This window comes from Punica granatum, chromosome 2 (genome assembly GCF_007655135.1).
Source record: "Punica granatum isolate Tunisia-2019 chromosome 2, ASM765513v2, whole genome shotgun sequence".
Classification (NCBI taxonomy): domain Eukaryota; kingdom Viridiplantae; phylum Streptophyta; class Magnoliopsida; order Myrtales; family Lythraceae; genus Punica; species Punica granatum.
Window position 1 is genome coordinate 44,114,449 of NC_045128.1, and position 13,085 is coordinate 44,127,533.

At 40.5% G+C, this 13,085-nt stretch overlaps 4 protein-coding genes across 13 annotated transcripts; 2 read left to right on the plus strand and 2 right to left on the minus strand.

Annotated features, from left to right (window-relative positions):
• Positions 1–1,020: 1,020 nt before the first annotated feature.
• On the minus strand, positions 1,021–3,544 carry LOC116193699. 8 transcript variants are annotated; one of them, XM_031522442.1, is made up of 5 exons: positions 3,134–3,542; positions 1,852–2,029; positions 1,725–1,777; positions 1,613–1,637; positions 1,021–1,407 (listed from the first exon to the last, which is right to left on the minus strand). In XM_031522442.1, exons 1-5 carry the CDS (start codon positions 3,308–3,310, stop codon positions 1,307–1,309), a joined length of 534 nt encoding a protein of 177 aa, XP_031378302.1. In that variant the 5' UTR covers positions 3,311–3,542; the 3' UTR covers positions 1,021–1,306. The 8 variants fall into 8 exon arrangements, 7 of the variants coding, with proteins under 7 accessions (XP_031378302.1, XP_031378307.1, XP_031378306.1 ...); XM_031522447.1 differs by having other exon boundaries at positions 1,021–1,404; positions 1,617–1,637; positions 3,134–3,541; XM_031522446.1 differs by having other exon boundaries at positions 1,617–1,637; positions 3,134–3,541.
• Positions 3,545–4,862: 1,318 nt separating this feature from the next.
• LOC116194062 (putative F-box protein At1g67623) lies at positions 4,863–6,388 on the plus strand. Its single transcript, XM_031522780.1, has 3 exons — positions 4,863–5,173; positions 5,655–5,817; positions 5,987–6,388. Exons 1-3 carry the CDS (start codon positions 4,863–4,865, stop codon positions 6,386–6,388), a joined length of 876 nt encoding a protein of 291 aa, XP_031378640.1.
• Positions 6,389–6,828: 440 nt separating this feature from the next.
• LOC116196428 (luc7-like protein 3) lies at positions 6,829–10,710 on the minus strand. Of its 3 annotated transcripts, XR_004154822.1 has the most exons (10): positions 10,445–10,709; positions 10,164–10,292; positions 9,719–9,758; positions 9,401–9,476; positions 9,089–9,289; positions 8,510–8,722; positions 8,019–8,424; positions 7,734–7,923; positions 7,410–7,568; positions 6,829–7,305 (listed from the first exon to the last, which is right to left on the minus strand). XR_004154822.1 is itself a non-coding variant. In XM_031526138.1 (7 exons), exons 1-7 carry the CDS (start codon positions 10,485–10,487, stop codon positions 8,089–8,091), a joined length of 1,038 nt encoding a protein of 345 aa, XP_031381998.1. In that variant the 5' UTR covers positions 10,488–10,710; the 3' UTR covers positions 6,862–8,088. The 3 variants fall into 3 exon arrangements, 1 of the variants encoding a protein (XP_031381998.1); XR_004154821.1 differs by having other exon boundaries at positions 6,834–7,923; XM_031526138.1 differs by having other exon boundaries at positions 6,862–8,424; positions 10,445–10,710.
• A 1,058-nt stretch (positions 10,711–11,768) lies between these two features.
• On the plus strand, positions 11,769–12,832 carry LOC116197265 (peroxisomal membrane protein 11B). Its single transcript, XM_031527348.1, has one exon. The coding sequence runs from the start codon at positions 11,896–11,898 to the stop codon at positions 12,577–12,579; it is 684 nt and encodes a 227-aa protein (XP_031383208.1). The 5' UTR covers positions 11,769–11,895; the 3' UTR covers positions 12,580–12,832.
• Positions 12,833–13,085: the final 253 nt, after the last annotated feature.

Below are 13,085 nucleotides of genomic sequence, written 5' to 3' on the forward strand. Positions count from 1 at the left end.
GGAGCTTCATCGAACAGTACAGCAGAATAATTGAAAAGATCAATAGTATTAGGGAATATTATTCACAATATTGCAAGTAATATTCCTTAATAAATAGTTTTGCTCTCTCCCCTGAAGTTTCTCATATTTTTAAGGATCAGGTGAAATTAAGGGACCGTTTGAATTCAGAGTTAAAGTTATTTTGATTTTGATTTTGATTTTGATTGTGAAAAAGAACAAATGAGATGTGATTATAAATTTGACTTGGGAAACGTGTGTTTTTATTGTGTATTGTGTTGAGTTAAAGTTAAAGTTAAAATTTTTAAATTGAGAAATGTGTATTTTTATTGTGTAGTGTGTTGAGTTAAAGTTAAAATTAAAGTTAAAATCAATTATCTTTGAATCCAAACGGGGTCTAATATTTTTAAGTAGCATTTTGTCGGCAAACCAACATGTCAAGTCGTTAAAATTTACATGCTTACTTCCTACCATCTAAACTGTTGCATTCAATTAATTCCACAATCCTAACTGGTCCCATCTGAGATTGAAGGATACAGGAGCAGTAGCCCATTCCCCGACTCTGTCCATCTGTTTCCATCGCAACCAACTTATCCCCGATGCCAACCAGCACGGATTCCGCAAGCTGCATTGACCTATGGAGCGTCGTCTATGATCACCTTCCACCGGAGCGTAATTTCGATTAGTTTTTGGATCGTTTATTAGAAAATGTGTCACCCGCCTTCTACGTGTTATTCTCTGTTCTTTTCCTTTTCTTTTTTTTTTCCTTTAAAAACTAAAAGCATTCAGACTTTGTGATATTTTGGTTCTGTCGATTTTAATCTTTTCGTGATACTTTTGGCACCGGCAGATCCTTGAGTCATTTCCTTTGATTGTGTCTGTTCTCGGCTAGGATATCATGCAGATACGAAGACCGTGTATTACGACATAGCATCCCGCTGCATGATCTTGAAGATGCATATGTTTTGTCATTATATTGGATGGAAGTTTTTAGGATACTTATTTCATAGTTTCGGTGCAATATTGGCTTGGATTTTCACTGTTGTTTCTGAAGTGGTTTACTTGTATAATATGTAGGGAAGAATTGCTTTTGTACTAAAGCTGCTAATCACCCAGTCAGTAGCAAAATTTCATCTAATGACCTCATTACCTCAACTTTGGAGAACTTTTCATAGTGAATCAGTTTCTGCATAGCACTCTTATCCCGATGAAATAGACGGAGTGAATTGCTATCTTCACACCTTAGTCCTAGTGCATCCCAAACAGCTTATCTTCCAATGATATTCGTGGAGGCACCAAAAGAATCTCCTCACATTTTAAGAGGTCGATCTTCACATTCTGAATCATCAGTCCACATGATCCCGGAAACGGATGATTCTGTTGATGAAAGCCCTCTCACGACGATATCTGCTGTAGCAGGGGATAAAAGGGATTTGTTAGTACATGACTGTTGCCAACTTGCTAGACCACAAAAGATAATTCTATAAACACTTTGCATAACAAAGGCTGATATGCACAAGAACATCAACCCAACAGAGAGATGAATAGAAAAGTCGGAAAGAAGTTCTCCTTGTCCAAGAACAATCTCTCGGATATAAGCCTCGAAGGGGACCACCTACGAAATGAAAAGGATCCTGTTCCTGTACGAAACCAAATTTGAGGGATATCAGGTTTAAGCTCTGCCTCTGAGCACCCAAACAGGCAAGTATATAGATATAAACATGTACCTGGAAATATTGCCTGATAAATGCTCCAGAGCACGCGATCCTCAAGAACATGCCTTTATCCAGTCAAAGAAAACAAAGAGAACTGTCTGATTTAAATAAAGCCTTCCATAAAAGCTATAAAGGATACTCAAGAAATCGGCTATTATCAAGCCAACTGCACCAGCTGAGTGTATTAGGAGGACATTTAGCAAAACATTTACCCACGAGAATGCAAACAACGAAGCATTTGAGCAAATGAGTTGGTTCTTGTCAGCTACTGCATGCAGGAAGGCCTCAGAAGTTCCTGGTTTAAGGGCAAATAAGAACTAACGAAAAGCGTCAGCATCTTCAAACAGCAGAGCCCATTGTAGGGCTCACGAGCGGGACGTGGGACGCCTTTGAGTATCCATCGTGGATGCTCTAATATGTAGATACATATACGAAAACTGATGCAGTTTACTGGAGTGATCACTTCAACAATAAATTTTCAAGCAGACAAGCAGTAACCATCAAATTTCATAGCATTGCTACACATTGGACCTTCTTCCTTGGGTAAACCTACAGGTTTAACCCAACAAACCATGAAACCAAAAGAAAACAACCCGTGTCCCTGATCGTTCTTGCCCACTACTCCCTCCACGTACCGGGTCCTCCTCATACCTTTTCACACAAATCAACAGTCTGCAGTTGTGAGATCAACACTACCAACTCCGAATCAAGAGGGAAATAGACATACCCTTGAACTGGATGTTCAACCGAAAACAGAGAAACGTGACCAAGTTCTTTGATCTAACCTTAGAAAGAAAAGAATAAAAATAAGAAGAGCCCAATACTTTCAATTTCAAAGCATTAACCCCCAAAATACACAGAATGCTAAGGAATTCATACACAGACCAAAAGGAAGCAACTCTATGTTCTTCTGATCATCTATTGTGCCCTCTTACTGAAAATGTTGGCCACAAATTCATGCAGTTCACGTTTCAATCGAATAGCCCCATTAAGGAGAAACTTTATGGAACCCGAAGTTAGACTCATCGGATTCTCAATCTAGACTGTAAATTTGATCTGTATAGTCCGCCACCCAGAGCTCAAAAACGCAGATAAAGCTCTCACATTTCGGTTCATTCAAACGGGTCTCAAATAGAAGAATCTCCTCAATATTTCGAGAGGATTGATCTTCAAGTTCAGAGAAGCGAAGACCCTAATATGTTCAACCAATTCAAACGACAAGAAGTTCACGGTTTCCCAATTAACCAAACTGCATCAGCTAAACCAGGAACAGCAAAATACATCGTCCGACCAAAAAGGGGTCGAGTTCAAAGATTAGCAGAAATTGATGAATCCAGGATCCAAGCGAATGAATCGCGGAATCGTTTTTGGCAAATATGACAAGAAATGAGACGAAGCAGGGAGAAAGAGATGGCATTTACCTGCTGTTGCTTGGCGACCTGATCTCTGAGCTTCCTGGCCTCCTTTCCGGATTGCCTCCATTGATTACCTATTGAGTTTCTTCTCATTATCGAGAAGAAGGAAGACCCAGCTGCCAAGATCAAAATTTGTCCGTACCAGTAATTTATCTTAAATTTCAACTTCTTTCTCGCGGGCATCCTCGAAGCTCAAGTGGGTCTTCCTCGTGACGGTCCCCCGGGACGAGTTGCACTTTCCAATGTTCCTTCGGGGGGTTTAGGGCGTCGCTGGCGGCCACCACCCCTCCGTCGGAGGTCGCCGGAGGCCTTGAATAGAGGGGCGGTAACCGCCGGCCTGGAATAGAGGGGCGGTGACCGCTGTGTCTCTGTTTGTTTTTTTATTTTTTGTTTTTAAATTTTTAACGTATTGAAAGGTGACCCAGCTAGAGGCCAAATTGGTGTCAACCTGACATGACGTGATGGTAGACTCTCCGTTATTGGTAAATCTAGTGACGTGATATACACCAATGATGTGATGTACTCACAAACAAAGGCTGTTTGTCTCATATATATATATGTATACATACATATATATATATGTATATGATTGTCATTTTTGTCTCATAATTATATCGAATTTCAACTGTTACTAACTTAAATCCACGAGTCAAAACCAGTAATGAAGCTTTCCGATGCATAGTTTTTGAGCTTCGATATGTAGCGTTATCATTGGCTTCCGATCGAAAGGGCCTTTGTTTTTCATGGCCTGGCACTTTGCTCTTCGATTCGAGGGCTTCTGGCACGAATTAATTACAATGGTTACATGGGCTTATAATTAGATTAAATACTGTAATACCAGTATGGATTAGCTCAAGCAGTTCAACGTTTGTTTTCCTTGAGCAAAACAAGATTTAAGAAACGAATATTGTGAATGGAAAAAATTCACGATTGAGATTTCACTTATTTTCTTGTGTCGTTTGGCTGAGATCAAAAATAGAAATTTTTGCTTTCCCCTTTTCGAGCCCCGGAGAAATTTCCTCGACGAGAGTCCCCTTTATTACTATATAGATAAGAGATACAGTTACAGATTAAAAAAGATTCGGTGGGGGAAAAAAAAGCTGCCTATAAATCAACGATATATATATATATATATATATATATATATATAGTTTAGCTAGCCCCAAGGAAATCAACTTCCTTCCAGTATCCAAATAAATCATGGAAAAGGGATATTTCCTAAATTATTTAAGAGCTCTCTATTTATTAGGTGTGATACGAGTAATATCCTAATTAGTTCGTTCAAGGAAAACAAAATAGGAAATTATCCCATCTTTTCTTTCCTGATTATTTGGGGGGAAAGAATTTTGAATCAGCAGTTTGGAAAATATTATACAACAAACCCAAATATATACTATATATATATACACACACATATATGTAAAAACACACTTCAGATATGATAGAAATAATACAAAAGACTCCTAATATATCTTTTAGTTTTATCTCCAGGTATACAATATTCTGAGCGTTCCATCATTATCTCTATATGTGTGTGTGTGTATATATATATAGATATATATTTTCTAGCCACCATCCACTGTACACAAATTGTTCACATCTTGTTCTCTCAGTCTCCTCGTGCCTTCTCTTTGTACAGTACTTCGTTTTGGACATGTGATGGAGAACGATTAGGAACAACACCAGACGGCGCTTGTCAAGCTCAGGCAACGACAAGCATGATGTGCCGTTAACGATGAGAGGAGCAAGCAGCTCACGGCGATGCAGACTCGGATACGGGAGATCATCAGTGCGTAATCTTCTTGCTGGAGTGTGTGTTGGTTCAAGTCTCATTGCCTCTTTGGCAAAGAGAATGGCCTCTAGAATTTCGCACTCTGCAAGGCGTTTAATCATGCACATGAAGTCGACGTCAAAGGTATTTCTTCTCAGAGGAAAGGCGAATAAAAATTGCATGTTGGTGAAGGATCTTCCTGGTGATTTGATCATCGACATACTGGCTCTTGCCGCCGGCACCTCCCACACTAATCTGTTCAACCTCAAGTTGAGGTACGTCTATATATACTATCAGGATTGTTCTTCCCCTCTTTATATAATTAACGGTAGTTCTATATATACATGGTTTGTTAAATATGATTACCGGGACCTTAATGAATATGTGTACATGTTAATATTATTCTAAAACCAAACGCCATGGCAATATATATTATGCTCTTTTTTTTTAATGGCCTGACATTATGCTTGTTGGTGAGAATGACGTAAACTATACAGAGATAATAATAGATAGAGAACTTATTTATCTTTTGCAAGGTGTAATTTGTTAATTAAGCAGTACTATTTGCTAGAATTTTCATGAAACTTAATGGGAAAAATTTTATATGTACGAATATTAATGGACATGAATTGAACCTTGCATATACGTTGTAGTATATATATGAATCTGATGCTTACTTCTTCTTTTTTCCCTGAAGGATCTGACGATTATTTGCTCATAATCTTCGTACTGATGTATGTTATGTGTATTCCGCAGCTGTAAAGTGTTCAAGGAGTTAGCGGAAGAAGGACATGTATACAAACATGTATCGTTGGAGAACCTCCCCATAATTCCCTGGAAACATGAACTTGAAGCCTCTCTCTTCTTCGACCGGTGCATCGACAATGGCAATCCTGAAGCCCTTTATCGACAGGGAGTGGTACGTCCACATTAGCAATTATATGTATTGTCCATTGTACGTTTGGGTAGTATATAAATGTGCGTGTAGCAATACAAATAAATAATTTTCGGTCTACATGTATATATTATTGATTCGCCGCTCATATATACATAGTTGACATTATATTAATTTTATTTCTGGTAAGCAGGTAGAACTTTTTAGCAGGAAGAGGAGGGAGAAGGGATTGCAGCACTTGAGGGACGCCATGGAGGCGGGTCATCTTGGGGCTTCGTATTTACACAGCATGATCTCCATGATGACCGGCAAGGAAGAACTCGTGAAGCAAGGATTCCAGCTCCTCACCCGACTTTGTGCCATCCAAAAAGCAAGAGAGTGCCGTGAGAAGCTTGATTTGGCCACTAATCATATCTGGTTCAACTATAATTGGTCCGATACAATGACAGACCTGCCTAAGTTGTGCGCCGAGCAACATTGGAAGCGTATTGGGTGGTCAAAAGAGTACGAGTACTTTGAAGATGAGAGTTGTGAGGCTTGCAGATGTGATGCTGAGATCTCGATGTTTTTTGATCGGTTTGTTAGAAACAATTGACTTATCCGATCGGTGTTATGAAGCTAAGCTGGTTAAGATGGCTTCTTTTTTGGGTAAAACAGCTAATTGTATATATACGTGGCCATTCACACCAGGCAAAGTTTATGAGACACCGCTTGTGAAATCACGACCCCGGTATATTTGCCTCACAACCCCCCCCTCAACCAATAAGTAGTATTGTTGCTTTCTTCTTCTTGTGCTAAACTAGCAATATGTTAAATGTGCATTAATTAATAAACAAGGAAACATGTACATCTGATGCTGCAACGAAGAAGGCTCCCATGAATCAGGGTTTTGCTTACCTGTGTCACCCCAACATCTCAATCCTTTTCCAGTTAGTTCAAGTGCCGGGGTTCATTTAAGCAATTAACGTTCACGTGTGGTTCAACTTGACTGGGATGGAGGAAAAGGTACGACCACCATTAAAATTGAAAAGCGCATTGAGTTCGGAATACCCTTCAAAGCCGGTAAAGTGTATAATGTCCAGAATTGCCTGCTTGTTGGACCATTCACACCACAAGTACAATCATTAGAAAGTTCAGGAACAACCGAACAAGTCTCAAGCCAATGGGCAGAACAGATTGTAAAAGCCACCACCATAAATGGAGACTTTTCTAGATTTAATCACCCTCCTACAGTTTCATTCATTACAGACAGCTAGGAACCGAAGAGTAAATTAAGTCTGCCAACGCCCAGCAAGAACTACTCCTCACTCCCCTTCCACCATCTACGAGTCTATAATACACCACGATACCATTCTCTTCCTGCATAGTTGAAAACACTGCGTAATAGAGACACGAGTTTATACCTTGACATTAGTGGAAATGCTACCACTTTTCTTGATCATGGAATGGCACATCAGCTAAATAAAGTTCTGTTTCTAAGCCGACAGCAAAAAGCCAGCAAAATATATCACTCTACAAAAAACTTAGCATAATCAAAACCAAAGAGTAGAAAAACGAAAAGCACGAAAGCACACACTACTTGATCTAAGCTAGGACTAACTTGGAACATTTGTTACCTTTCTCATCCATGCTAAACCAGCCCAATAACCAGATCCCCAGACACTGAACGTGAATAAGGGCAGTGCTCTGTCTTTTGCCTTAAGAATGATCATCATAAAACCCAACTCCAAATGCATCTCCTTGAAGCCCAGGCATGTTTCTTCCAAGAATATTAACTTAACCGGACTCAAAGACATCACCGTCATCGGAGAGCAAAATACACCGTCACATGCAATAATAATCAACCCAAATTCTTTTTTAGTTGTGGAAGGACTAATCATTTACCTCAAATAGAGAAAATAACTGGTAGCAGTTGCACTCATGTCTATTTGAACCCTGACCTCTAATATGCTTGGGACATCAGAGCAGCTGAGATTCATGCTCAGGCAAAGGCTAAGACTCTGAAAGGGGCCTTTCAGAGACAATGAATCTGGTCCAAAAACAAAATCCAAACCCGCATAGTAAAATTAACAGACTAGCGCCAAGGTAATACCTACCTCAACCCTTGAAGATCACATATTTTCAAGAAATCTGTGATACAAGAAAAAGGAGTTTCACCCCATGGAATCAACATAACAAGATTCTTCAAAATCACGCACATAATATCTCATGAGATGAAAATCTACCTCAACAAGTCCAGATCTTCATCTGTCTACAAGATCCATAATATTAGTGAACTGGACTTTGTGATGACCTTCAGTATCCATGTCTACCAGGGGATCGAGACCTGCTCCTGTCCCGGTACCTGTCCCTGCCTCCATCTCTTCCATTCCTAGATCTCCAATCCATCCCCCTCCCTCCATCCCGACCACTTCTACCATTGAGATCTCGTGACCTTTCACGGTAGCGATCATGTTCCCGGTAGCGGTCTCGCTCCCTGTCCCTGTCTGTCTCCTTATCATGGGATCTATCCTTGTCTCTTGATTCACTTCTTCTCTGATTATCATGTTCCTTGTCTCTCTGCTTCCTCCGCTCCTCAGCTTCTTTTTCCCTTGCTTGTCTTTCCTCCTCCCTTCTCTTCTCCTTAGCTTCCTGAAAGAGAAATATCTATACTGTTCATCAACTGAATTAAAGATAAGCATCCATCTCAAAAATAGCTCTTTAAAAGAAAAACTACCTTGTACTCTGCTATGAAATCCCTAACCATGCCATAACCTACATGCTGCTTCCCTGTGATATGAGACTGAACCCGCTCTGCTGCATCATTAGCCACCAGAAACGAGCCACATATCTCACAAAGAGCCATCTTCTTCTCCTGTGTAAGCATCAGAACCTTCTCATTTTGGGTAGGTTGTGTCAAAGCAGTCTTTTCAGTATTAAGCATCTCCACCTGAAAAAGAATTCTAAATGAACTTCAGGATTGACAAGATAATTCTCCATACTTATGATAGCAAATTAGTGGTCCACTGACATTTGAACTGCAAAGCACTCTATTTGATCTCATCGCAAATGCAAATGCAGAAATAATAGTTGTTACTGAATGCTGAACTATCACAGCTGTTTTCTGCTTTTCTTCAAGGGGATCTCGAGGGCATTCCGCATCAGGATGATGGACAAGTAATTCACATTTAATCTTGTTCAGGAAGTACACGCGCGCACACACACGCGCGCACACACACACGCGCGCATACACACACACATAGAAGTTTAAGCAACGAGCAGGTGTCCTGCATGTATCAGGTATAGCTGGAAGAACCTTTCTCATGAGTGCTTCAGCTTCATCTACTTTTCCAGATTCACCAAGGGCTTCCACCTGCTCCAGCAGGTTTTTGATTTTCTCCTCGAGCACTGATAGTTGTTCAGATTTTTCAGCAGAAAGAGGAGGAGGTGGCACAGGTTCAGCATCTTGCGCAAGACGCTCCCGCCCGCGCCTAACTCTTCTATCCAAGTCCATCACCTACAAATGATTTAGAAAGAATTACAAAATTTATGCATATCTATTTATCCAAAGAAAATTTATGCACATCTTACAAAAGTGAATTTTTGAAGTATCACCTACAATACTAACCAGTTTCTCACAGAACTGCGCGAGTTCAGCTTCAAATTTTGGCACATAGGCGTCATGCTTTGGAGAGTTCTCAAAACTAAGAACACAAAGACCGAGAGATTTTAGAACATTTCATGACAATCCTTCAAAACAGCACACTCTTTCATAGTAGATAAGATTCTGTCAATTAGATCCGAATTCAATGAGGATTACAGACACCGCTGAACAACTTCGATGACAGATTCCACATTATGAAAATGTACTGTAATTTAATTCGGATGGAATGAGATGGAAATTTCCAGCGTCAAAGGGGAACACAAATATATTAATATGCCACACCTTTCTTTCAGCTTCAAATCATGGATTCTTGGGCACGGACCTGGAAAAGAGAAAACCAACAATTATGAAGCTGAGACTCAGTCATGATTGACCTAATTTTGAATACTTCATAATTGTTTTTGCAGAATCATACTTGACCAAGAGGGCACTGCAATCGTTACCGAAAATACTGACACAAGGATTCCAGATTTCACTGAAATTGTTATCAAGTAAATTTTCGAACCCAAGACAACTTTTTGTAGTTCCATTCATTTAGAAGCACACAATGAAGTCGGCGCTCTTCTGCTTTAGATAGTTGCTATGCTTTTTTGAGGGCCCTTTGGATGTTGTTGTGACGCTTTGCTTGTCTCGAACAGATACTCAAATTACTAGTTCCGTTGAATCTCAGTAACAATTCCAGAAGGATAGAAATGTTGCAGAGACCAAAGAGCAGCATCAAACTTACCGAGGTCGCTTCGAGTATTGATGAAGAGATCGTGAGGGCAAAACCGGACCATATAGAATGCACAGACCTCCTTATCGTCCCATCTGATTTCCTTGTATCCCCTCTTCTCTTCCTCCGTCAAGTTACGAGCTGAAAGCCACCAAACAAAGACACTTGACTCTCCGCAGAAATTCCCAATTACGCCAAAATTAACCGAACAACATACACTACCAAATCTCCATGAAGCAAGAAAAGAAATCATCAAAAAAATAGAGAGTTTCTGGGGGTCGGCCCCTAAGTACCTGAGCCCATGAGCTCGTCCAACAAAGCTCGCTGCGCGTCCATGGCTTATGGATAAGATTTCGCTATCGCGTAGTGTAAGAGCTCGGAACAGATGGATAATTCAGCTGGGAACAATAGGTTTTTCCCTCAAATGGAATAGCAGGAAGCTGCGATGGTGGGTGAGGGGAAGAGCTCCTCTACTTTCTAGGGTTCGGAGTGGGAGGGGGAAGCAAGAAATCCCTTTGACGACGGTGGAGGTGGAGGGGCGATCAACTGTACTTACTGGAGCCGTCTGTCTGCGGTCGGCACGGGCCCCGGGAGGAGATCGATTTCATTTTGGGCCTAATGGGCCGAAATTCCGTGGCCTGACGACGAAATGGACGGGCCCAAACTAGAAAAACCGGCAATGTTCGGTGTGGGCCCAGATCAAATTTCCAATTTTAAAGTATGCATGGACAATTCAAATACATATATGGTGCATCTTCTCGTCTTAAGAAGAAATTAACTGTAAGAATAAGAGATTTTATTTTATTTATTTATTTTTTTGTAGCACTGCCCTGTCAATCGTTTGGAGGAGAAACAGGTTCAAAGCAGGCGAAAGCTTTAGAGTGCGTTTGGATTGAGAGTTGAGTTGAGTTGAGTTTTGGTTTTAATTGGTTTGTAATTATTGTATTGTTGAATTATGAGAAAAAGTGTGAAAAAATAATAAATAACTGAGAGAAAATAATGATTAAGTAATGATTGTGTTATTGAATTGTGAAAAAGTAATGAATAGTTAAGAGAATTTAATATTAAAAATTGAATTGAATGGTTAAAAATATTTAAAAAATAAAAAAAGTAATGATTGTGGTGTTGAATTGAAGATAAGTGGAGTTAAGTTGAGTTCAGTTGAATTGAACATTGCTTATAAAACAAATACACCCTTAGTTGCCTCGCCCTGTGCCTATGGGTCGACACTTCCAAAGGGAAGAAAAATAGGAAATATTTTGCCGAAGTCGGTTTCTCTTGAGTGGGCAGGCTGACAGGCCTAGACTACTCATACTTAAATACGCCTCGGTTTCCCTTGCATATATATAATTCAATCGCGTATATCGTCTTCTTTATTTATCTTTTTTAATCGAACAAATTAAATTAAGCGCCGTGAATTTGTACGCAAAAGGCAAAGCTTTTCTCATACAATATGCTTTTTACTGGCTGAAATGCGAAGAACAATTTCGGCCAACCATAAGCATATATGCACACTGCGCCTTGGAATTAATTTATGTTATCCAGAAAACCCCCAGTATCTCGTGGCTGTCCTTTTATGTATATATATCTTATTATTTATTTAATTATTTTATATGGCCACATTCTATTATCGAAAGACGAGTGAGTGAGTGAGTGACTGATGAGTGTTCTGTTCAGCTAGTTAGCAATAGCTTATCGATACGAACTGCTACGGTAGATTCTACAGATTATCGCGCGTCTGGCCATGAATGACTCTGTGGACAAGCTGGTTATCTTCCTGGCGAAGAGAGATGGGATCGACAAGCTCGTGAAGACCTTCCAGTATGTCTCCAAGCTCGTCCACTGGCATGTTGAAGCAGACCACCCGGACCTAGCCAAGCGGTTCAAGCATTGGGAGGTCGCATCGGGCCTCAGTCGCAAGGCCTTCAGGACCGGTCGCTTCCTCACGGGTTTCAACGCCCTTCGCAGGGCTCCCGGTGCAAGCCCGACCCTCCGGTTCATTGCGGTGCTCGCCAATGCTGGGGAGATGGTCTACTTCTTCTTCGACCACTTCCTCTGGCTCGCTCGGATTGGAACCCTTGACCCGAGCCTGGCACGGAGGATGAGCTTCATATCGGCATTTGGGGAGTCGTTCGGGTACATATTCTTCATGTTAACGGACTTCATCATGCTCAAGAAGGAACTAGAGGAAGAGAGGAGGCTCGCCAAATCGAAAGAAGCTGACCAGAAGGAGAAGGCATTGGAGAGAATTAGGAAGATCAGAGGGGATAGGATCATGAGGCTGATGGCAGTGGCAGCAAATCTGGCGGACTTGATCATCGGGCTGGCGGATATCGAACCGAACCCGTTTTGCAACCACGCGGTGACGCTCGGGATCAGCGGTTTGGTCTCTGCATGGGCGGGTTGGTACAGGAATTGGCCATCTTGAGGTGAACTGACATTCAAGCAAATCAGTATACGTACGTGGAGATCAATGAATTACTTTTTCAGCGTATGGCATAAACATATATCATACATGGAGCATGGACTAACAACGACTGAATGTGCAGTTCATGTTCATGTGATAATTCTCAATCTTTTTTTCTCTCTCTCTATCTCTCTCCTTTCTTCCCCCTTCCTTTCATGATAATATAATGTCATCATTTCTTCTCGAACACGTGGAAATAATTTTTTTTCTTTTTCTTTCGGTGAATGAAAGTTTATATTTTTTATTGCCGCTATTATTCTTGAATTGATTGATTGATTAAAAATGTGTCCAGTACATACGTCGGTTGATTGAGACGGATCAAAATTGATAGTAAATATACGTGTGTGTGTGTGTATATATACGTTCCCCTATATTAGTTCAGAAAATCATATGTAGTACAGTACACCATCTGAATTGCACAATTTAGAGGGGTTAAGGGCAGTACTTATGCCATATTGATATTATAT

Coding starts and splice junctions, on each gene's coding strand:
- LOC116193699 (XM_031522441.1), bottom strand. CDS start 3,310: ATGCCCGCGAGAAAGAAGTTGAAATTTAAGATAAATTACTGGTACGGA. Junction 1,778..1,851: donor GATAATAGCCGATTTCTTGA/GTATCCTTTATA, acceptor GACTGGATAAAG/GCATGTTCTTGAGGATCGCG. Junction 1,638..1,724: donor TTATCAGGCAATATTTCCAG/GTACATGTTTAT, acceptor GGTTTCGTACAG/GAACAGGATCCTTTTCATTT.
- LOC116194062 (XM_031522780.1), top strand. CDS start 4,863: ATGAGAGGAGCAAGCAGCTCACGGCGATGCAGACTCGGATACGGGAGA. Junction 5,174..5,654: donor CTGTTCAACCTCAAGTTGAG/GTACGTCTATAT, acceptor TGTATTCCGCAG/CTGTAAAGTGTTCAAGGAGT. Junction 5,818..5,986: donor CCCTTTATCGACAGGGAGTG/GTACGTCCACAT, acceptor TCTGGTAAGCAG/GTAGAACTTTTTAGCAGGAA.
- LOC116196428 (XM_031526138.1), bottom strand. CDS start 10,487: ATGGACGCGCAGCGAGCTTTGTTGGACGAGCTCATGGGCTCAG. Junction 8,723..9,088: donor CTGAAGCACTCATGAGAAAG/GTTCTTCCAGCT, acceptor ATTCTTTTTCAG/GTGGAGATGCTTAATACTGA. Junction 8,425..8,509: donor ATTTCATAGCAGAGTACAAG/GTAGTTTTTCTT, acceptor TTTCTCTTTCAG/GAAGCTAAGGAGAAGAGAAG.
- LOC116197265 (XM_031527348.1), top strand. CDS start 11,896: ATGAATGACTCTGTGGACAAGCTGGTTATCTTCCTGGCGAAGAGAGAT.